Source organism: Lethenteron reissneri, chromosome 4 (genome assembly GCF_015708825.2).
Source record: "Lethenteron reissneri isolate LAM-NWPU_2019-01 chromosome 4, ASM1570882v1, whole genome shotgun sequence".
Taxonomy (NCBI): domain Eukaryota; kingdom Metazoa; phylum Chordata; class Hyperoartia; order Petromyzontiformes; family Petromyzontidae; genus Lethenteron; species Lethenteron reissneri.
This window is the reverse complement of record NC_083782.1, coordinates 7,611,873-7,635,719: the sequence shown is the minus strand read 5'-3', so window position 1 is coordinate 7,635,719 and position 23,847 is coordinate 7,611,873. Positions and strand designations below refer to the sequence as shown.

At 46.1% G+C, this 23,847-nt stretch overlaps 1 protein-coding gene across 1 annotated transcript in view; it reads right to left on the bottom strand.

Annotated features, from left to right (window-relative positions):
- LOC133350105 (dual specificity testis-specific protein kinase 2-like) overlaps window positions 1-21,391 on the bottom strand; it is a 52,445-nt gene extending 31,054 nt beyond the window's left edge. Inside the window, exons 1-3 of the mRNA XM_061564130.1 lie at window positions 20,180-21,391; window positions 4,757-4,878; window positions 281-329 (exon numbers count right to left, since the gene is read on the bottom strand). Coding sequence (XP_061420114.1) covers window positions 281-329; window positions 4,757-4,878; window positions 20,180-20,536 — 528 coding nt within the window. The 5' untranslated portion in view covers window positions 20,537-21,391. The remainder of the gene's footprint in view (window positions 1-280; window positions 330-4,756; window positions 4,879-20,179) is intronic.
- Window positions 21,392-23,847: the final 2,456 nt, after the last annotated feature.

The window sequence follows — 23,847 nt, the reverse complement described above, 5'->3', positions numbered from 1 at the left end:
TGCGATGTGTCTAAACTTTGTCACTGGGGAGACAAAGGTGGCTGGGCATGGTGCTGGTCACCCACCTCCTTGTGTGCCGTACTAGCCTTCATAGGTACTCGCTAACAGCACGTGCCTCAACAGTCTGGTAAGGCTATACGGGGGATCTTTTATCTATGTGTGTGTGCGTGACATCGGTGACGAATGTCTATTGAGGGGTCAGGTGAGTGTTATTCCAGTGTCACCTGACCCCCGTCTGTAGGACGGGCTACCCACTCACGACATTCCTTCTGTGTCTCACCTCCGTTAGCGCGTGCAGCTGTCCCTCGTGAACGCAAACGCCCATGTACCTGCAAGGAAAAGGGAGATGATACCAAGTTACAGTGGTTTATACAACGATCGCATAATAATGATAATAAAATAGAGAACTTTTGTCAGGCCGTTGCCGCCTTGTATCGCTCACAGAATGCGCACGGCCCTTAGGATGTGCGGTACAACTCGGTAGCCTGACCATTATTCGGAAACACGACTTATCTTAATGGCCAGGGCACAATGACACAGACCCACACACGGCGATCAGTTTGAAAAACGAGCACGACTCAAATGTTCCCGAAGCCCATGTGGCTCAACCATCCCCATGAGATTATGCCGCAGTTTCGACAAAAGCCCAAGAGAACACACAGACATCATTAGAGGAAAAAGGGACACGTTCAGAGTCCCCCCCGTCAGCTTACGCCAGTTCGAACCGCTGAAGTGAAACTACACGGCAATTATTTCGTACTTCTTCACGTTGCCCCCCTCCACTCCAACGCAGCGCATTTCCTTATTGCGGTGCAAAGCAGCGGACATTCGACATGACAGCACATCACCTTGCATTATTGTGGAACGCACGGGAGGGCGGCGGTTCTGTACGGCTTTGTTGGCGGCGTTAACCTTTCCCGGTCTTCGGACAAGGCAGCCAAAGCCCCCTTTTGTTCACCGTCCACCGGGGATACGAATATCCGGGGAAATGATGTGTCAACGCTTATTTAAATCCCCAGGCGCAAAAAAAAAAGTTCACAGGACCTCCCAGGACCCCGGCCAGTAACGCTTTAACGCTGGTGCTTTAAATACTTCTCATGAGCGAAAGTGAAAAGGTGTCAGTTCTGGAGCCTTCATGGGAAATGTATTTTAATTTTCAGACGGGAGGGATTTTACAATCTCAAAAGAGACCATTATAATCTGAAATGTTTCATGGACACAAATTGTTAGGCGTTACACAACAAGCCCTCTTACTGCATTAATTGCCGGCGTTTCCGAGACAGGATTAGTGCGGAACACTTTAATGCCGCTTATTAAAGCAAATGTTAACTTTTCAAGTCGAGGAAAATCAAGCATGAATTTGGATCCATATTAATTATTGCCAGTGGGACCCAAACTAATTTATTCCTAACGCAAAATTCAAGTCCCACTTATAGCGATTAATAGTCATATTTTAATAAAATAATTAAAATTAATAAAGCGCACAATCGTTCTCAGGGCGTTAATTTACAGCCCCTTTATCAATTCCCCGGTGGATTAAAGGCCTCCCGAGCAGAATGTATCGGTCATGGAGAGTGGGGTGGGTGGGGGCGTGGTGGCGTGTAACAACTCGTTCACCGACGTTAGCCATGGCTGGGAATCTAACTCGGGTTTGTCGTGAGTTCACGGAGCGGTGCCCTATCACTCCGCCTCCGAGAATGTGCCATCAGTACGTACGCTGTTCAGACAAAACCTCGTATTTGTAAAGTGCTTCGTTTCAGATCACGACCTGCTGTTGTTGTTTTAAAGGATGCCGACCTATTCGTCCGAACAAACTGGCTGCAACTTTACATTGTAAAAAGCAAAAAAAAACGGCTCGCCTGTGAAGGTCATTCAAACCTTTTACCTTCTGGGCCCTGCCGTGGTGTGGGCTGCATTGCATCTTTTGATCGGCAGCCGGGTTACTCGTGCGATTGCACTGGTTGTTGAACATTGTTTAAAGCACCCAAAACCATGCACAACTGGGTTGGCCGTTTTGAATGGCAGTTTTTTTTAATGTATATTATAAATAAGCCGGATTTTGCTCTGTCTCCGTACACAAATAAATAAATACACACCTGGTCCATCATCCTGTTGGCTTTGCCGACCAACATTATCAGGCTGCATGTGCTTCAGCAAACAAATCCTGGGCTGGTTTTGACCTTCTGAGTCTCATCAGCAAGGGATCACCAGATCATACTGGTAAGGGTGGCAAAACTGAAATGTTGGGGCCATGTTTAACCCAAATAAACAATAATGAGCAATAATATAATAAAAGCACACATGAGTTTGTTATGAATTAGCAGGTGCTATAAGCATGCAAGTTTTTTGTTCAGAACACTTGCATGCCACACGAAGGTGGGAAAGTATGGTTATCTTAAAGCTGCCTGGATTTCGTGATATTCAACTGTTCACTATTTATATACCCTACTCAACTCTCAGGGGAATGATTGCAATCACAGGAAATGGCAGGTTTGAAGGGGGGGGGGGGGGGACGTCATCTGTTACATGTTATGGCCGGCGTTACACAATGAGCCGTAATGTACACAGAATATGTCGTCAAAGCGTGACCGTACAAATTCAACACAAACACACCCAGGCGTGAGCAATAGTCGAGTGTCTAAAACTAGGAGGGCTACGTCAGTCACCAGGACGGTACATTCACATCCGCGTCAAGAGGTGGGAGGGTGGGGGTCTATACGTGAGTGCAGGACACAGGCACGCCAGTAGACCCCCCTCCCTTCCTACAGATGACAACGACAGCAAAACAAAACAATTACCATTGAAACCCCCCCGCCACCTCCTACGCATTCCACAAGAGTGACTAATATCATATCTGCATTTCCCATAAATATGCTAAATTCCTCTTGATATGCAAATTCCTTTGTCAAGGCATCCTTCCCCCTTTAACCCAGCTTAAATATACGCTGCCAAGCCTGGTGGTGCTCATTCAGACGCTGTCTTTCCGACAGACCTGTTCTTCACCTGAGGACGGCTGCTTGCGTTGTGGCCGAAACGTCGTGAGAATTATTTTATTATGTTTTATTTTTATTATTTTAACATTTCCCTTCTACGTGACTTTACCGAAAAAACCAAGAAGATGAATCCCTGCAGTCACGAAAGCTTTAAATCGAAAAATTAACATTCAAAAGTGTTCAAGTGACCGGGGGCATCCATGCAGGCAGCATTGTGCGCGAGTTTAAAACGTAGGCCTTCGCGGCCAATATTATCTGTAATAAAGGTTTTTTTTGGATTGGATTGGATCGCGTAAATATAAATGTCTTTAACCCACCACCATCCGACACAGCCAATTAGTAGGGTTTGTCACTTAAACAAAATGTGACAATTAGTTACTACTTCTCAGTACATCAGTGTGTCGGAGAGTAAACCCACAACATTAACAATTCGAGTACGACGTTTCGCTGGTGATTCCAGCTTTATGTATACGTGTCACTATTTGGGGAGCGGTGGGATAGTGATGAGCGCACTGCACTATGAACCAGGCAGCCTGACTGATTCCTGGCCACGACTAACATCAGTGGTGAGTGATATCAAAACCAAATCCGAGGGCCTCACTTAGTTCAACTCAGCCTCAAAATGAGTACTTGGTACACCATGTAAACATTGCCATGGGGGGTAAACGGTGGCTGGGCGTAGTGCTGGTCACAAAAACCCCTCTCTTGCATGTGGTGCACCGGCCTTCTTCCCACTGGCGGTGCCACGGTGGCGAGATGTTAACTACCTTGCCTGGTATACAGGAGGTCGTGAGTTTGATCCCAACCCGATGCCTGTATATTTGGAGTTTGCATGTCTCTCCCCGTGGTCGAGTGGATTTTTCTCCAGGTCCTCCGTTTCGTCCCTCCAAATTTAGAAGCATGCCTTTATAGAAATCGGTTGCTATAAATGTCCACACTTCGTTGAGCTATCATTTGTGGCCAGTTCGCTTCTGGAAAAGAGCCATATAGCTCAGTTGGCCTTACCTGGTAATAGAAAAAATAGTTTAGTTTAGTTTAATTGAGCCATCCAGGATAAATGTGTGCAGCATGTTCTGCCGACCATGCCTGGCTTGAGATCGGTTCAGCCTTGAAGAACTATCATGCGAATGCTGACTCTTAGGGTTTGGCCCGGGAAGAGCAACCAATTGCGGTCGATTCCCAGCAATCGTGGAACTGTGCCAATGGAAGCTCTTACAAAGCAACCGCCGATAAGTCGTCTCCTTGTCATTTTTATCACTACCACCCTAATTACTGTTCCCGTGAACTTCGCTCGTTGATTCTTCCACCCGTGCAGATGACTTGTACTACAAGACTGACTGTCCAGTCTTATCCACAGTGTTCAACCTCGTCCACACTGCAGGTCACAACAACAAACTCATTCACCCACCCACTCACTCGCCACACTGCAGGTCACAACAACACACTCACACTGCAGGTCACAACAACACACTCACCCACCACACTGCAGGTCACAAAAACACACACACCCACTCACTCACCACAACGCAGGTCATAACACTTTTATTTCCACTTCTTCCCTTACACTTTTAACCTTTGCTCAATTGGAAAAACAATTCACTGTTATTGGCCACATAAATAAATTGGAAGCGCTAAAGTGAAGCCACCTCGGGTGGTGCCGACAAGTGAAATATCTGGTCTAGTCTCACGGACTCGTATAATAATCGCCTGTATGCGTACACGCGCTGCACCTCAACGGATGCAGGGTGTGGGGGTTCGCGTACCCGAGAATGTTCGGATGAGAGAGTCGGTTCATGAGCTGCACTTCACGGAGCATGTTGCCACGGTTGCTGCTCAGGATGTTCATCTTCAGCACCATCACCTTCCCCGTGCCCTTGTCTCGCACCTGAATGGACACACACGTTAATCAAAGGTCATCATGAATGCAAGAATAAAAGATCCCCACCGTGCAGCCTCCATAGGATGGTGGTGGGGCGAGCGCTGTTAGCGAACACCTATGAAAGCCGGTTAGGGGCAGGCATGCGTCAGGTGGTGTGGTCAACACCACGCCCGACCAGCGTCGGTATACCCAGTGCTGACGTTTACGTCTCACACCGGGAACTCCTTCAAAGCCAAGTCTATCAAGTGGCTCTCTAGAGCTCCCCCGAGTGGAGGCCTTTCCGCCAGCAGTGATGTGGAGCAACACATTCCATGGCTGCACCCTTATCTCAAGAGAGGAGGCTCACGGCCATACTAAATGTTTTCCACTCAAATGGCTCCAGACTTGCACCTTAACCTTAGGTACATAAAAAAAGGTGCATTCAGATGTTTGCCGGCGATGTGAGCCGTGGCCGGTAATCAATCTCAGGGTCGTTGGGATTGACAGCGCGGTTGCTAACCACAATGCCACCGCTCCACCCAAAGGTCAGTGGGGGTGCACACATACTCTCTCCGCAACCTGGGATGATTGCTAAAGTTCCCACTCGGCCTGTCAGGAGGCAGCGGAATGTTTACAGTCGCTAAGCAAACAAATAAGTCAGAATGCACCGTGTTAATTTTTAGAAACCACAAGGTTACTTATAACCCCGAATGCATTCAATTGGAGGGCGTTTTTTAGTGCATTCGAGAAATATTTACAACACCGGGTGTATCTGAAGAGGTTTATAGTTTTAAAGGTTGGCCATGACAATAGTTCAATGTTCAGTAGGAAGTTTCAAACCGAGCACTACGATCCTAATCCAGGGTGCACAGTGTGCGACACTGTGCCATCTCGTCTTGTCTACGTGCTATAGTTAAGATGGGATGACGAGGCAAGCCGTTTTTTTTCTCTCGTCTTGGCCACATTAAAATGTATAACTTAGCTCCGTGTAAAAGCGATCATTTATCTCAATCGGTTCTTACCTGCTCATGAATAAAGGGTTGTACGATAGCGTGCCTTTGTATATTACTCCAAGACACACCTAGCCCTCCACCTAAGGCGCCTACCAAAACCAAGCCAAGTATAAAACGTGTCTCGTGGACATTCACTCGATAATAACAATATGACAGTGTCATTTATTTTTACAAGAAAGCCTCACTGAGCCCCAAGACTTATTTAAGGATGGCCCTGCATTGGGGGACGTTGGGCCCATTCCTCTTAAGGAGCGCTTCTGTATGCTAGAGAGTTCCTGAACACAAAGAGAAAACCCCCACGCACAAGAGGGGAATAACAAAGGTTCAAACATGTCGCACACCTACTTGCTGTACTGACAAACTCTTGGCTCCTTCATTAGCTCAATAACTTGTTGGGCTATTGTGGTAATGACACTCAAAGGTCCGCACAGATGGGCTTATAAACCAATTTGTTGTACAGTGCAACGTTGTATATCAGTAATGGACAATTAACCACTCACACCCCGTGCGGTATTTGTGACTGGAAAAACGAATTTCTACAGATGTTCACAAATCCGATCTTTTTACATGCGCCTATGCCTGAGTGTCCTGTACTACAGATATGCGACGTTGTACCATACTTCCATTGCATGGCCAACTCAAAGCCCTCCGGGGAGGTTTTTTTGATCATTTACACGCAATAAACCAACCCTCAGTCTCCGAATTGCTGGATTTGACTGGGAAGACGATGACCAAATTGATTTACTGCGTTGTGCATTGACACTTCACAGCAATGGAATGTGTGCAGTGCCATAAAAAAGGACCTGTACTAGAACACAACCTTTGTTTAAACGTTTAGCCACATTCCACCATCGCAATTAAATCTGAAATCGTAAAGCTTTTACAATCTCAGCTCTCAAAGGGTGCCAAGGTACTGCAACAAAGGTACACAAAAGTACGCAAGCATTCATACAAAGATAAAGATCCTCCCAAATAACCATAACAGACCATGGGGGCAAGTGTTGCTAGCAAGCGTCGAGAGGTCGGCACGGCACAGCATCACGCCCGGCCGCCTTTGTCTCCCCAGTGGTGATGTGTACACACCACACCAGGTATTCATTTAGGGCTGAGAAGACCTAGGCGAGGCCCAGGACTGGTCCATGTATTAGCCACTGGTTATAGGTGGCGAAGGGGAGTCGAACTCGGGTCACCGGGTACGTAGGGTAGTGCACTAACCACGACACTACCGCTTTCCACAATACAGTTATGTACACATGACATTTTTGGTTTGATTAGTACAGAGGCCATAACCATCCACAGGACAAAGATGCAGTGCAGGCCACACACATCAGGGGCATGAAGATAAAGGCTATAAATGACCTATATTATTTGGGTCTTTCGGTAAAGTCACGTAGATAGGTTCAAAGTAAATAATTAAAAACGAATAAATGACCTTTAAAGGTAAGCATTTTTTCGTAAAAAAATCATGCGGAAAATAAAAATAACACATTTTAAGATGGCACTGGGTAGGCGTTTAAGGCCGTGTACTGCATGGTTCCGAGGCGTTCACGTGTGTGCCCGACTCACGAGTCGTCATGCCATGTGGACACAAGGCTTACAACTGCACTTGACATTGGGGGGGGGGGCTCTGTCCACACCACCCGCTAAGCCGGACTCTACCGACAACACGGACGACTGTACACCCACTGGAAAATAAAATATAACATCCTGGCGGTTGAGAAATATTATTTTGGATGCATACCATATTCGTTTTTAAACAATAGACACATGCATGAATGTGTGGAATTTTTTTGTCATACCTCAATTAGTATGTATTATCGTCTTTTCGACAACAACTGCCTGAGGAAAATTTGCTGCATCTTCTTGCCAAACAAGATTTCACACCGGGACCTGTACATCAAGACCAATTCAAGATGCACAACGCGGGACGTAACAGAGAGAAGGCTCAGGTGGCTGGGACATGCGCTGAGAATGGAACCAGAGTCCATAGCGAAAGCTGCCCTTACGGTGGACACCACGAGGGAAAAGACCACGGGGTAGGCCGAAGACCACCTGGCGACGCACCGTTCGAAACCAACTAAAGACCATGGGGAGCCTGTCTTGGGGTCAAGCAAAGAAAGCTGCTCAAGACCATCCGGCATGGCCATGGGCTTGTCGCGGCCTTACGCTCCACATGGGGTGAAGAGGCATAAGTAAGTTGTCTTTTCGAACCATTTCATAACCTCCAAACTCGGAAAAAAGGTGGCCTACGTGTTTCAAATCAAACGTGTATTTGTACAGATATGGTATTGAAAGCAGCTGCCGCCTTTGGATGGTTTCGTTACAGCACAAGAATCTAAATAAGCATGCAAAACCACTACATAGGAAAGTCAGTCATTGATTAAATTATTTATGTGGAGGTCGCCTCAAATAATCCATGTATAACACACGATCAAAAGCATCAAATAAGGTTTTAAATAAAGCCTCTGATGGATGAAGCCGATTTTATCAATGGCTGATAAAAGGCGGGTACAAAGGTAAGGCCTCCTCTATGCCTCTGTTAAGATTAGATTCTACAACGGGTCAGTCTTTTACAATAATTATATATTTTCCCCCTCATTTTTTCCTGATAGTATTATCGGCGTCACGTGATTATTTTTTGTGCAGTCATTGATGACCGGCCTGACACCATAAACTCACTCGTGACTGTACGACAACAAAATATCACATGATGCTGATATCAAGATAGTATATCATTATTGTTAATTTAATTATCAGTAACTGGCGGTCAGGCTAACCCTTTCAACCCACTACACTTGAGAGCCAAGTTCAACGGCAGGTGATTGAAACCTGGATTTAAAGCCAGAGGTCAGCACTGTGAACAGATGTCATCATTCTGACCTCTGAACCACCAAGCTACCTTGCTAAAAAATTATTTTACGCTCATTTTTATTTCCAGTCCTGTATATTCTGCGTCATTTATGCTTTGTCATCAGCTCCGTCGTCATTCAAACAGCTTTTCATGCAATTCGATATAAGTCGAATTAATAGTACATTACTGAACCCTATGTCCGCATTGAAATACATTACGGTGAGCATAACACTCGATTTTAACCAACGCATCGATGAATGTGTGTTAAAGGCTAGGGGGCTATTTTGTCATCAGAGGCCAGTGCAGCAGAATGCGTTGTTGTACTGTACTTCTATGCTCCAGCATCTATGTTCGCCACCTTGGTGACCAGCTTAGTGAAGCATGCTCAAATGACCTTCACGACCGCCAGGACATGGGGGAGGCCCTCATTCAGCAGTGGTTGAAACAAGGGCTGTACATGTACATATAGGATCTTGCAAATCACAAAAAAGCTAAATTATGTTTGTGCCTGCATACCATTTATTTGTTCATCAGCGTGGATCGCGGCGACTCGCGTGACACACGACCACGGTTCTTTTATAGCGTACAAAGAGATCCGCTCGCTTTTTATTTCTACTCTACGGCCCCGTCGAGCAAACCTACAATGGTCCAGGATTTATCTAACGTCCCTAAATCCCCAAATGGTGAAGGTTCAGAACGTTTTGCGAACACATTTTCTCAACGCCCAACATTAATCATCCACGGTGCACATTTACCGTGCCCCCCCTGCTTACACAAACCAGTCATCACCCAACTTGAAATCAAAAGTAATCCGGCGCTTTGGGGGCCCCGTGAGCGCTTTTGGGGCGGATCAAATACATTTCTGCAACTCCCAAAGCCGCCAGGAGCTGCAGGATCATGTTCATGAACAATCCACCGCTGCTACTGGGCAATAGCCTCCCTATGCCGTCTGGTTACGGTGGGGGGGGTGCATGACCATATTTGACCAGGCTCTGCGGTGCGGGTTGGCGAGAGGCGGGCGGGGGGGGGGGGGTGTACAGACGTACCGTACACAACATCGCGCCAACAGCAGCCTTTAACGCCTGCTATACGCATGGTGGTCGCCCATCGAAAAACTAGCGAGGTTGACACCAGTTTCACTGCCGCGATCTGACGAGATGGGGCGCATTCCGGGCGAGTTGGTCAGAGGCAGCAGAGCGGAGTGGATTGACTCCACCAGTGCGGAAACTTAATTATTTGTACGAGTGGGGTTTTTCCTGCAGGTAGCCGTGGTGTTCTACCGCAAGCCAAACACTCGTCAATGGAAGTGGCCAAAAATATCTCCAACGTTGGAGCCTCATAAAAACGAGTCTGAATACTCATCGAGGGTTTTCCTGGACAAACAAAGTGGATGGAATAAAACAAATATCGTGTGTGATTTTGCCATGACCCAGTGTCATTTTGGTGACCCAGGTTCCATCTGGTTAAACAAAATGAACTTGAACCAGAGCATTAAGGCACACAAAAAGGTGAATACCTCCCAAAAGCTGTAGAGCCAGTGGCAATTGATGTAAACAATTGGTTACATTGTTTCTTGAGCTTAAGAAACGAACGACGAAAAACTGAAGGCGACAGTGACTTATAACCATCAAAACCTAACACTGAAAAAACAAACTAAACAGTAACTGGAAGCTGAAAACGCCTTGGTACACCTCAATGTTTACCCATTGCCATCACTGGGCAATGCTCACTTCCCACACTAAATTCAGACTGCACGACATGCTTTGTTGGGGCTGAAATTCGACACCAGACTGGTTTCAAAAGGGGTCCCCCCCCCCATGTCATTTGGTGCACAAAGTGGCGATCCAAAAAAACGCCGGAAAAAAAACTAAGTTACCAGGTCGCCACTCACTCCATTGTGGAAGGTCCCAGCCTCGAGGTTAGCCGCAGGTAGCAATCGGGGAAAGTGCGCTAATTTTTTCACAAGCTGTACAACAGGGGCGTCATGGACAGGTGGGGGACGGAGAAGGCGGAGGGGCGACGACGGAGAGGGAAACGGGCCGAACGTTCGACGCTGAACGTCCCTATGGAGATGGAATGCGCAGCTGTAACGATGACAAGCTCCTACCCCCATCGCGTGGGGGTGGCTCTGGCATGCGCAGGTGAAGCAAGGTGTACGTAACCGGTGCATTTGGTCAAGATCAAGACGTCATCGTGGTCACAGCAGCTAATGCCAGCTCATGGTCGCTACCACCGCGTTCCACCATGCACCAGTTCCCACAGCTGCCACTGCTGCTGCTGCACGGTATACACGTGACGATTTGCCCGAACAGTAACCCTACCATCTGCTCTCAGGTCTTCCTCCCGCGGTTGTTGCACTCGGTCAATTGAACGAATGTCGGAGACCGAGAGCGTGCGGAATGTTAACACGATTGGTCGAGGCATGACTGAAAGGGCACACGGTACGGAGGGGCAGGGGTGGGAATATTCCTGTCCCGGTTCAAATGTACACTTACGTTCAATCTAGACTGAAGACTCATTTCTTTGAGAACTGCTTTTTTGTGCTTAGTTTGCTGCCCCCCCCCCCGCACCACCGGTTAGCACGGTGGGCTACGTACAGTGCGAAAGAAATTCAACATACAAAATACACACAGCAAGACACATGGCAATACATTAGCCCATAACTCTCTAATTAGATCTTGAACTGCAAAAGTTGCCTTATAAATACAAAATCCAGGCATAGCTTGCGATGCATTCATGAATGAAATATTTGATTTGCATCATTACATTATGAAATAAATATTCGCATAGAATTTGCATATTTGCTATCCCCATGTACAACATTGGCGAGTTTCTCAGATTTCGGAGGCTGGATTCCTGCAGTAAGCCATGTCGCAATGGCTGCCGAATAATCTCCCTCCCCTTTATAATTGAGCCACTGGTTTCATCTGCTCATCCACTGGGCGGCAACCTATGGAGCTCGTATGAATGACCAAAGGATTCGCAATAGTTCATGGATTCAAAATAAAGGTGATATAATACACAACCACGGTTTAAAAAAAATAACTTCCCCCAGGATTCATTCATAAATGAACGTGCCTCCCCTGCAGTCAATTCTAAAGCCCTTTAATATGGATGCTGCCAGTGCTTCACTTTCCTGCAAGTTAATGCACACAATGGGTGGCGTTAAAGCAACACAATTTCACGTGTGGAACGCTGTCTGAGGTGACTGCTAAAACAAAATATATCCCAAGCTCCTTTGTGCCGACAACTTTGTGCACTGTCATATTCAAGGTTCTTTTTTACTCTTTTGTCTCGATTTCGGAACAATGGAGGGCTGCGTCTTTCATTGTGGAGACGTGACTAGCGGAGCCGATAAGCCATCTCCTGCGGCCAACATAACGCCCATTATTTGAATTCAAAATAGAAATGCTGTCAACACAAAAAAAACACACCAATTGAGCTATCTTTGGAATAAAAGGGCCATGAGAGAATGTTACTGCATCCATCCCCAAGGCTTTTATTTGGCAAATGAAGGTGACACGAAACTGTCGGTTTAAAAAAAACACAGACAGCACTCACAATACATACACACAATGAATTAGAAGGGCACTTACATAAGTCCTGGATTATAAGCTGGAGAGAGGTCCCCATGTGCAGCTAACACTAATTACTCTCCATAATCGACAATAACCTGTACATCAAGTGAATAAACAAACGAGAGTACGTCTCAGATACGGACCGTCATGTACCTGCCCTGAAAAATTAATTGCCCAACACTCAGTGCGGTATTTGCATATGACACAACTATCTCTTTCTATAGGTATTCTCAAATTCGACGTATCTTTTCAAACTCTTTCTCCCAAATTACCATTAAGCACGTTCCCACGTTTTTAAAGCAGATTGCACTTATTTCTGTCCAGTAATTTACTTGTACATTTAATAGATATCTGTTCACGTACCTGACATTTTCACATGTCCGCCCATATTGGCAGGCCTCTGCGAGTCTGGACGTAAAACGATATTAATAGTGCTCGCGTGACTATTGGACCCGGAATGGAACGGAACGCGTCAAGAAAACCGAGATACATTTGCATACGGCTTGCGGTTTACGGTTCACACCGAGGCTACTCGACCAACAGAGAAACGCAACCTCCAACCTCCATCTCCACCAAAACGGCACCTGCTCATGGCGACTCTGAAAAAGCCCTAGATCCTGCAGCGTTATCAGGACAAGTGAAGTTATTTTGGTAATGAACACTGGGAGACGGATACCCTGCCCCCACAACTTCTCCCCCCCCAGCACTCCCTCCCCCCCCCATTTAGCCCTTAATGACCTCTGGGGATCTGATACCCCCAGCTCCGAGTACAAACGGGAGTTGCCAATCAAAAGCGAACAAACACTGCAGGCCCAAGCGGAGGAGCGCTTAACAGAATGGACGACCACACGGCCAAGTTCACATTCCCATTGCTAATGTATAAATCCACCCTGCCAATCTAACTGGCAGCGTGCGTTATTAAATTTCATCGATTGGTCCTTTTGATGTGTACATTTTTCCCCACCGCGACGTGATTAAACCTAATTTGTTTTCAGGTATTATTGAGTGACTCTAGATTGCTTGCCAGCCGTGTCGTGAAGCAAGCAGAAACCACGATTAAGTTGTTCAGAATGTTACTGGAATGCATAAAACACAACTGATATATGAAGTGCTGGTGAATCTAAAAGTTTAAAGCCAAATACTCATTTGTGGAATTGTCCAACCATCTAATGCAGGAATCTCCTGAAAAAGTGCTGTAAGATTCAGTTAGGCTTTACTGCCTACACAAACCTGGAAAAAATAAGCCCCTCATCTTAATGCAATGATCCATACGACCAACAGAACACCGTCTGGTATGTGGCACAAATCCCAAAACGGTAGACAAATGCATGTGTACGGACCAGAGCAGGATTTCCAGGTGTGCATATTTTGCTTGTACAGGCAGCAATGAGGCTTAGTTTCTTTCATCGAATTTCTCCTGTTCAGTTTGACCTGTCTGACCCTGGGGAACTACATTCCTGCACATACAAAAACACAACGCTCCTTTTTTATTTACACTTCATATCCATTTACCTCGAGTGGGACTGGACATGGGCAGACAATGCGAGACCAAGTCAAGGCCAAGGGCAATGAAGATTTGGGTATCCAAGCAAAACTTTTTTAATCATCGCGCGGGCTCTCCGAGGCTCCCAATGTGCTAGGCCGCGCATCAAAGGTGTGCAACGGACCGAGCATTTCGAAGGAGCCAAATGCAGCCGAGAAGTGTTCAGGCCTCACTTCCCTTTGAAGTGGCCGCTCACGAGGGAGCGAGGATAAAGGGTCTTTTAAAACTAAAATAGCAAGGTGTCATGCCGTCAATATAAAATGACACGTTGCGCGTAACAACTCCTTTACATAAGGACACTTAAGTGCGCCAGCACAACATAAAATGCAAATAATTCCACTTACCCAAGATAGAAATCGGCCAGACCCGTTCAAACATTTGTGGAATGTTAAATCATTACCACCAGCCAAGTCCCATTGAAGGAAAAGGTCATTTCAGAACTGGGTGTGGGAAGAACATCAAACTTATACACATTGCTGCAAATACATCACTCATAACACGTCAAGTCTAACAAAAGGGGGGGGGGGGGGACTGGTGAAGATACAAAATACTAATGCTACAGGTAGCACGGAGAACAATTTCACCGGGCCCTTTGTTCACGTGTAATGGCATTGAACGCGTATCGAGTGACGGGGGGGCCACGCTCAAATGGAGGCCACAGCCCGCCCGCCCGCCCGGGCAAGTGCTCTCACGTTCCTTCGTAGCGACACGCGTGCAAGCGCAGCAAAGATCGCTTCACTGTCTGCTGTCGTTTCAAGCGCCACTGTCATCCGGAAAAGCAAAAAAAACAGGATGCCACCGTACTTGAGACGACGGGCGCAAAGTGCACAAACGTAGCATTACCCAGGCACTGGGTAAGTGTCGGGAGCGCTGTGGTAAAAATTATACGAACGCCTTGCGCGCGAAGCTTAGAAAAAAACAAGACGCGTCAGTGTTGTTGTTGTTGTTGTCACAGGTGGCAGGGTTTATTTACTCTCATCGGCCACAGATCCACACCATGCCCCGCGATGGGAGACTTAATGCGGACGCTTTGTCAACAATTTCCTCCTCACTTGCATGACCTGCACAGTAGGAATTTACATTTAAAGACAAAATCAACCACAGGCAATACTTAACTATGTGTGCTGGCCACGCATATATACAACAACAGCCTGAAGGCCATGATTTTAGTAATTTGACAAGACTCTTGCAATGTTCATTACCTTGAAATGCGGGCTCATTAAAGGGATACCATGCTACCGACATGCAAGAATAGCTTGAAAATGGTGATCCGATTTATTTTCCTTAACATAACTTCCTCCAAATACTTGCTTTGTTACATCAGTCACGTAACATTATACACGGGAACATATTTTCAGCGTGTGCTTTGCTTAATCTCAAACGGCCAGATCAAATTACACTGCTGGATGAGGGCCTCTTCAACCGTTGGGGTTTTTTGACCATACTTCACCAACCTGGTCAGTGTGGGTTGGCAAAGGTTGGGAGTATAAACGTGGGAGCATAGAAATACATTACAACAAAGGATTTTACTGCACTGCCCTCTGCTGATAATATGCCCTGCAACAGCCTACAACACATGCTTTATGCATACTGGTCACCCATCCAAGAATTATCCAGGCTCAACACTGCTTAGCTTCTGCAATCTGACGAAATCGGCTGCATTACACCGCTGATTTGGTCAAAGGCTGGTTGTATTCATACAACAGTTTAATTGTTAAGAGCTAGCTATGCTGGTAAAAGGAGAGGCTCTGCCAGGTGTAGCTATCTAAATGTAAAATCTTGCAGCCAACTCTCAAAGTGTGTGCATTGTGTGCAGTGCAAAAGGCAAAGCCACCCCCTCGCAGAGGTACGACACAGATATGCAAGCCCACTGGAATGTGTCCCCAACTGGCAGCAAGTACTAGCGTGGCTTGCGCCTCAGAAAACATCCACTCTGGTATTCAGCTCTGCCGGTGCCAACCTCATGAACTTCCATATTTTGATTGATTATATTCACTATGTGCCTATTGTGAACCCATGTAGACCTTCAACATTTCTATTCAATTCCAAGATTGCTAAGAATTCTGAATGAAGCTTGCACGTGCACACGCTAAAGGGCCACACTCCAGAGTTTGGGCACGCAATTCATTTTTAGCACGGAACACACAGTCAAACTGCCCGATTGGAGCATGCCCTGTGGTGTGAACTTGCCTCATGCCTGACAGTGTGCAGCTGCATAACCCTGCTGCCTCAACTGTGGGAGGTCCATCAGCAGGCGGTAGCAAGGCCAGCCACGTGCACTGCCAAAGCCGCAAATCAGGCAGAAGAAAGCTCTATTAATAGTCGTGGCTGCTTTTTCTTAAAAAAATTAATTGAAGACAACTAGGTGCAAAGGTAATGGTGCAGCCCTGCAATTGTTTGTTCAAGACACTGCTGGCGGAAGGGCCTCCAGTAGATGGAGCTCTATGGAACTCCCATGCTGACCAAATATCTGGGAAAAGGTGTGTCTACCCACAATTGATCTTGCCACATGCGACACGCCAATAGACTGTGGTGTACCCATTGTAAAATCCTAGTTTTATTTCTTAGTAGATTTGGATAACTCTATATCCACACAAGACCTCAAATACACGACCTTAAAAACCACAGTATACAAATGGCTACCAGACTAGGTCAAACGAGCTGTGGTTTTGCTCAGAGGTGCAACTTATCACATTCCTCGTAAAACTATGATGACTTTCCACACAAATCCATTCCACTGCACTTGCTCATCTTCTCCACGGCAATGGCCTGCGTCAAACAAGTTAAACTGCCAAAATCTAACCAACGGGGTCAAGTGTTTAGGTTGTGCCAGCTGTAGGCAATCCAAAACTTTTACGGCTGGAAGCAAAGGGTATATAGCCTAAGGCAGGGGTTGGCAACCTACGGCTCCGGAGCCGCATGCGGCTCTTTACGGGCTGCTTCTTGACGATATGTACGTATGTACAGTATGTACTCAGATGCATTGCGGCTCTTGAAATACTGAATTTTGTACCGAATTGGAAAGAAATGGCTCTTTTTGTTATTTTGGTTGCCGATCCCTGGCCTAAGGCATCGTCATACAAAACATTATACAGCACCGTTATTTGTTAACACAGCCATGCGTATCATCATCGGAACACTGACATCAACGCCAACACCTTGGCTCCCCATGCTACCGAGCATCATGCCACCCCACATTTGCCGAGCAGTGGCATCATCAAGGGAAGGACAGGGCTACGTCAAACGCCGAACCGCCGATTTGGGACGATCTCAACCGGCTCTCCCTTAACTTACGCGAGTAATATAAAATGCCGACCACATTGTTACCACCTTAGGGGCAGATGGCAAACAGCATCGATGGATGTAGAGGTGACCCAAAAAAGACTTCATCACACCTCAGTGAGCCAAATGAATCCGCTCCTGGTTTCTCGCTGCCCCACGGTGAATCGTATTTAGACATCGCATGGTCGATGCACTTCATCTATGACTGCAGAGTGGAACAATGAAGAACATTGTCAACCCACTCCCCATCAAGAGCATTTCACGAAGGCACCAAAGCAAACCATTAGCTTACAACCAACGTTGCCGAGTAAATAAAGAACTTAAGATATTGACTTTTTACTTTTGTTTCTGTTCGAACTAAACAGTTGAGTATCTTTGCAACACGCCCATATGAAGGCAATGTTGTTACGGGTTAAAGGTTGGGTTTATGCATTAAAGTCTTGCAGAGGTATGGTCTTTTATCTGCTGAGCAGTCACCCACAAGAAAAGCTCTGTTGTCAGTTACATTAATCAACTTAAGTAGATTTCAATCATTTTTCCCCCTTAAAGCAACATAACTAATCATTGCATCTTTAGAGTTCAAGTCTTCATATTTTTTTTTCGTGCACTGAACTTGTAATCGTTTTATGGTTTTGTTTTGGATAGTTAAATTACAGGTATAGTGATGCTTTGGGCTGATTGTTAATGATATATTGAACCTCAGAACATATTGGTGTAAACTATACGTACATTTTCATCTAAACCAGTGGTTTACAACCTTCTGGACCTGCATTGCTCTCACAAAAATGTGCAAATTACAAAGCACCAGTAACAATTCTTTCAACATTTAGACTACCGTACTCAGTAAAATGTCAATTGACCTCCATATAAACAATTGATTTCCTTGCTTTTCATTGCTTTGTATTAATGAGATGGCTGAGGCTACACGGGGTTTTGTGATGAAATCACAGTATACTCAAGTTCCGCAGATGACTTCCAATGGCTTTGCAGATCACCAAGTGTGGTCTGTGAACCACAGGTTGCAAAACACTGATCTCTCATTTCTCAGCTTGACAGCTATAATGCAAAAGCAATGAAAGACCACACACACCTTAAATGAAGCACTCTAAGGGCAGCCTATAGAATCATAAAACGGGGAAAATAACTCCAGTTGAGTTATGGGATAAGATACCAACACACAGGGGTCACCCTGGGTCGGATTCCCACTGCAGCTTAATACTAAAACTAAACTATTTTTTTTACTAGGTAAGGTCCACAATTGATAGCTCAACGAAAGTGGCTTATCATGCGGAAATTCATAGCAGCCAAATATTCTCAATGAATGCCTCTAAATGTGGAGGGAAGAGCCGGAGGACCCGGAGAAAAATCCACACCACCACAGGAGGAAAAACATGCAAACTCCAAAAATACAGCAGGCGTCAGGGTCGGGACTGAACTTAGGACCTCCTGTATACCAGGCCAGGTAGTTAACCGTGGCGCCGCCGTTTTGATCAAAACAGTTGCAATAGCACAGGTCATTTTCTGTTATATAACAAGGGGCTCATGTGTGTGCTGCATTGAAAACGCACACAGCCTAGCAGTGGATAGAACACTGTAGTTGATGATGTGTGCATTGTAACATCAGCCCCTGGAACATGAAATAAACAAGTTTAACACGTAGGAGTTCGCGACCAATATTATGCACAATAAAGGTTTTTGGGTTAGATCACGTAAGTATAAATGTGTCGTAACCCTCCACCACCCGACACAACCAGCAAGGTTCGTCACGTAAACAAAACGCGCCAGTTAATTACTTCAGCCCACGAGTATGTTGTAGAGTAAATCCACAACGTTTACAATTTGTTTGACATTTACAATTATCACGAATGAAATAAACAAGTACAGTGCAACAGTTTTGATCAAAACATTAAAAGAAACACACGCACACGTGTTAATTTCATGCCAACTATTGCATTACACGGTCGTTGACAGCATGGGTGTGGGGAAAGGTCTGCGTCCAAAAGTGGATTGGCCACAGATAATGTTGATGCCGATTAAAGCCAATGTGGAAGTGCAGGGGGGCACTAAATCATGCCAAGCCCACTTGGGGCATCTCTTTCATTCTAGGCCATTGGCGTAGCTTGCAAAATCTTAGCGAAACACTGCAGTTTTGAGACTCAAGTTACTGCTACAGCATACGATTTAGCCACATCTGTGCCACTAAACTGGTCTGCCTGATTAATGAATGGCCCAGCATCATCCCCATCTCGACAGGACTGAGCCAGCCGGAATAGTGCTGGAGAACGAGCTAACACCCATGCGTTATAGCCTGCGTTGCTTCTGGGTCGGCAGCAGACAGCAGTGCCTGGAAAATCCACTGTTGTACGCTACTTCTATGCGACCGCGTCTTGGGGAGCAACTTAACGACCTCAGCACAACCGAGAAGTCATCATCATCACCACCACGACGACCACGAACAGCGGGCAGCTGATATTCGCCACGCAGGGTGACGCCAACACCGTGCTTTGTGCCAGGCTAGGTTCACTTTTACGACAACTAAGAAGCATACTCTTTTCTTGGTTCTTTAGGAAAAGTCACGTAGAAGGGAAATAATAAAATAATATTAATATAAAACAAAAATTCTCACGACGTTTCGACTGCAACACAAGCACTCATCATCAGGTGTGAAATCCACAGCAAGAACATTTGGAAAAAGTGGATTTCACACCTGATGATGATTGCTTGTGTTGCAGTCGAAACGTCGTGAGATTTTTATTGTTTTATATTTACATTATTTTATTATTTCCCTTCTACGTGACTTTACCGAAAGAACCAAGAATATGAATCCCTGCGGTCACGAAAGCTTTAAATCAAAATTTAAGAAGCATACTTTTTGGTTCTTTCGGTAAAGTCACGTAGGTATAAAATAAATTGAATTAAATCACGACGTTTCGGGCGCAACACAAGCGTCCGTCATCAGGTTTGTGACAACCACATCAACAAACAATTGCTGAACTAAGCAACTCACAACCACCACTGCACCACCGCCAGACAACGCGGTGTGACCCCTGCCTCCAATCACCTTGTAGACTTCGGAGAAGAATCCAGATCCGATCTTGAGCTCGCACACGAAGTCGTCCAGGCGAGCCAGCTTGCTCACGGCGCTGAACAGAGCCAGGTAAGAGGACGGCCTCAGGCGGCCAAGGCCGGGGATGTGGAAGGGCACCTGTGGGACGACAGCTGGATGATTGCTAGCGGTGGTAGCCGCCGCCGCCGTCACAACGTGGGCCAGGACTGTGTCCCCACGGCCCCCAGAGCCCGTGTCGGGCTGCAGGGAGCGAGGCTGGAGGAGGGCACCAGACTCGATCCAGCGCTGGGCCACATCGCCCACGTTCACCGCCACCGTCTTGTTGTTGATGTTGTTGTTGATGTTGTTCATCGTAGCTCCGACGGCACCGGCGTCTCCTGCTTGGACTCTCAGCGAACGAGCGCTCCCCGCGGCATCGCCCCACTCGGGCGAGACCGGAGTCGAGGCTTGGGCTTGAGGAGGAGGTGAAGGAGATGGAGGAGATGGAGCTGGTGGCGAGGCTGGAGATGCAGTCGATGCTGCTAGATCCAGGGCTGCAGTCGCAAGGGACGCGGCGGCTTCGGCTGTGGGATACGTCGCGACGAGCACGCCGTAGTTTAGGCGGGAGCTGGAACTAACACAGTGATGTGGGGTGGGGTGGTGGGTTGTCTATTGGAGAGCAGACTGTTAGGTTAAGGTAGCTGAACGATGCAGTTTGGAGCTCTATTCACTGCTGGAGCAGGAGCTCAAGGGCTCTGGATATGATGATACTCGAGCTGCAGCGCAGGCCCGAGTTGAAGCTGAATATGGATCCGCTGCGAGATGGTGAAGTCGACGCTGGAACTATCGTTCAGGCTTGACCCGTAAGAAAGCTGACGCCGCTGGACATCTATCCTATAGTGGCTATGAAGCTGCGACCACTTTGCTCTATCCGCTGCTGAACGCGAAGTTTAAGCTGAACTCGGCGGAGGGGAGCCGAGTTGGGAGCTTCTGAAGCTGCTGCTGCTACTGCAGTCAAGGCCGGAGCCGCTGCACCGATAATGGTTCGATTACGCCTCGGGAACCGGCTGCGACGTGCGCTCCTATTCGCCCTGAAGCTTGGTCAACCTTTCAGCTTGCTCTATCCACCGCTGGACGGGAACCGGAGCCGAAGCGAGAGAGAAAGAGCGAGAAACGTGGGGGCAGCTGCGCTGTAACTCGGCTTCTGGCGCCGTCTCCACGCGGCCACGCCCGGCCACCCACCCCCCACGCCGCGGTGCACGCTGGGATATGTTTACCCCTGGGCGTGACGTCATTAAAGGGGCAGTGTACACTTTGAGCGGTGCAGCTGAAAGGGCGATTGTGCGTGTGTGTGTGTTTTAAAGTTTATATTTTTTGAGCGTGTTGGACGTCGCAAGTAGCTTCGTACGCTTTTGTGCAATGGCACGTTTGCTGCAGCGGTGCTAATGCATTGGTCGTTAGCGCCGTTGCGTCGATCGGAATGGAAATAAGTAACAATTACGTTTTGGCGGCAAAGTATTTGTGGAAGTTGTTGCTACGTTACCGCTGCTGCAGCCGCCATAACGTGGAAACTGAAGCGTTCATTTGTGAGCTCAACCGGGCGATGATTAATCGATTAAGAAGTTAATCGGCCTAAACTACTTGATCGAACGCTTTCCAACATGTCTTGGGAAGTATATACGGGACTGTAAGTCCATAATAAAAAAAAATTGGGTTAGATCTCGTAAATATAAATGTGTCGTTAAACCCGTCACCACCCGACACAGCAAATTAGGGTTGTTATGTAAACAAAACATGCCAATTCACAAGTATTGTACCAGAATGGCATTGATTTGGCATGTTTGCACATAACGCAGTACTTTTATTGCTCTCGCTTATCATGAAGTGTTGGATATACCTTGAATAAATGTATTTGTATATGATGGCAATAGTGTACAGCAGTTGAATGTCTTAGTTCCTTTTTCATTTCTACTTCGTTTCACGGGTTTAATAAAACCGTTACTGGTGTACAATGAAGCATTGTTGAGTGACTTGGTGTTTTATGAATTAGAAAAGTTAAAAATATCTACTGTAATAATGTTCCACAATGCTACTTTTCTTACCCGCTAATCAGCGTAAATATTGGCAAGTATCATAAGAAGAACGGAATAATGTTAATGGCAAATAAGAAGATACTTCAACGATGGATTCCCCCCGTTGCACCGCGTGTTGCTTGGAATGGTGTCTGACGTTTCATTCCCAGCCCAGAATATTCACTTCCTGAAAAAGGCCCCCGGCATGTGGAGTGAAACGTCGGATATTGTGCCGAACGACACCCGAAAACTCCAGAGAGGACTGCACAGCACAACCGCGCGAAGAGGAGTTCAACTATTTTATTATAAGTACTGCAGTATCATTATAATTACCATCTCGAGACATTTTACAAGGTTAAAATAGTCAGGAGTTTAAAGGTACAACAATGAACGAGGTTGCAGGAAACAATGTACACATTTTACAAGGTTAAAATAAATTTTGATTTAAAGCTTTCGTGACTGCAGGGATTCATATTCTTGGTTCTTTCGGTAAAGTCACGTAGAAGGCAAATAATAAAATAATAAAATAATAAACAATAAAAATTCTCACGACGTTTCGACTGCAACACAAGCAATCATCATCAGGTGTGAAATGCACAGCAAGAAAATTTGAAAAAACAACAATGAACAAGGTAGCAGGAAACAATGTACACATTCTACAAAGTGAAAATAGTCAAGAGTAAGTTGCAACAATGAACAAGGTTGCAGGAAACAACATGAACACCGTCCTAAAAAAACCACGACGTTTCTACTGCAACACAAGCAATCATCATCAGGTGTGAAATCCACAGCAAGAAAATTTGAAAAAACAACAATGAACAAGGTAGCAGGAAACAATGCCCACATTTGACAAGGTTAAAATAGTCAAAAGTAAGTTGCAACAATGAACAAAGTTGCAGGAAACAACATGAACACCGTCCTAAAAAAACTACATATTTAAACTAGTGTAACTTATACAGGCAACATAGGCAACTTAAATAATGGCGGAGAACCTCTGCAAAGAACCAAGTTTGAGACTAAATTGAGTGGCTCACGATGCAATGGCTCCCTCTGCTGTTTACCGCAACGCCATCTCTCTCAGAACTCGTTTGTAAGCAATAGAAGCTTGTCTCTCTGCCTTTGACGTGGCCATGTGGGGGGACCACTTATTGCAAGTGCTTGAGTGATTATCAGGGGCTCACCCAGTGGAAATAGATTTAATATCTGTAAAAAAGCGACATTATATTGGCACGTGTCAACCCACGTGCTTTGAACAAGTTTAACACATAGGTTTTCACGACCAATATCATCCACAATAGAAGGTTTTTTGGGGGGTTAGATCGCGTAAATATATAAACGTGTCATTAAAACCCGCTACCACCCGACACAGCCAACTAGTAAGGTTTGTCACGTAAACAAAACGTGCCAATTCGTCACTAGTACAGCACACCGGTGTGTTGGAGAGCCAAGCCACGACATTTACAATCTGAGTACGACGTTTCGCCGGTAATTACAACTAGCTTCATCAGGCGACAGCCAGATTTGTGAAAAAAAACCCTCTATTATGGATGCTTAGAACAAGTTTGCATTTACAAATGCGCACGCACAGCCCACATTGACTCCAATTCTGGT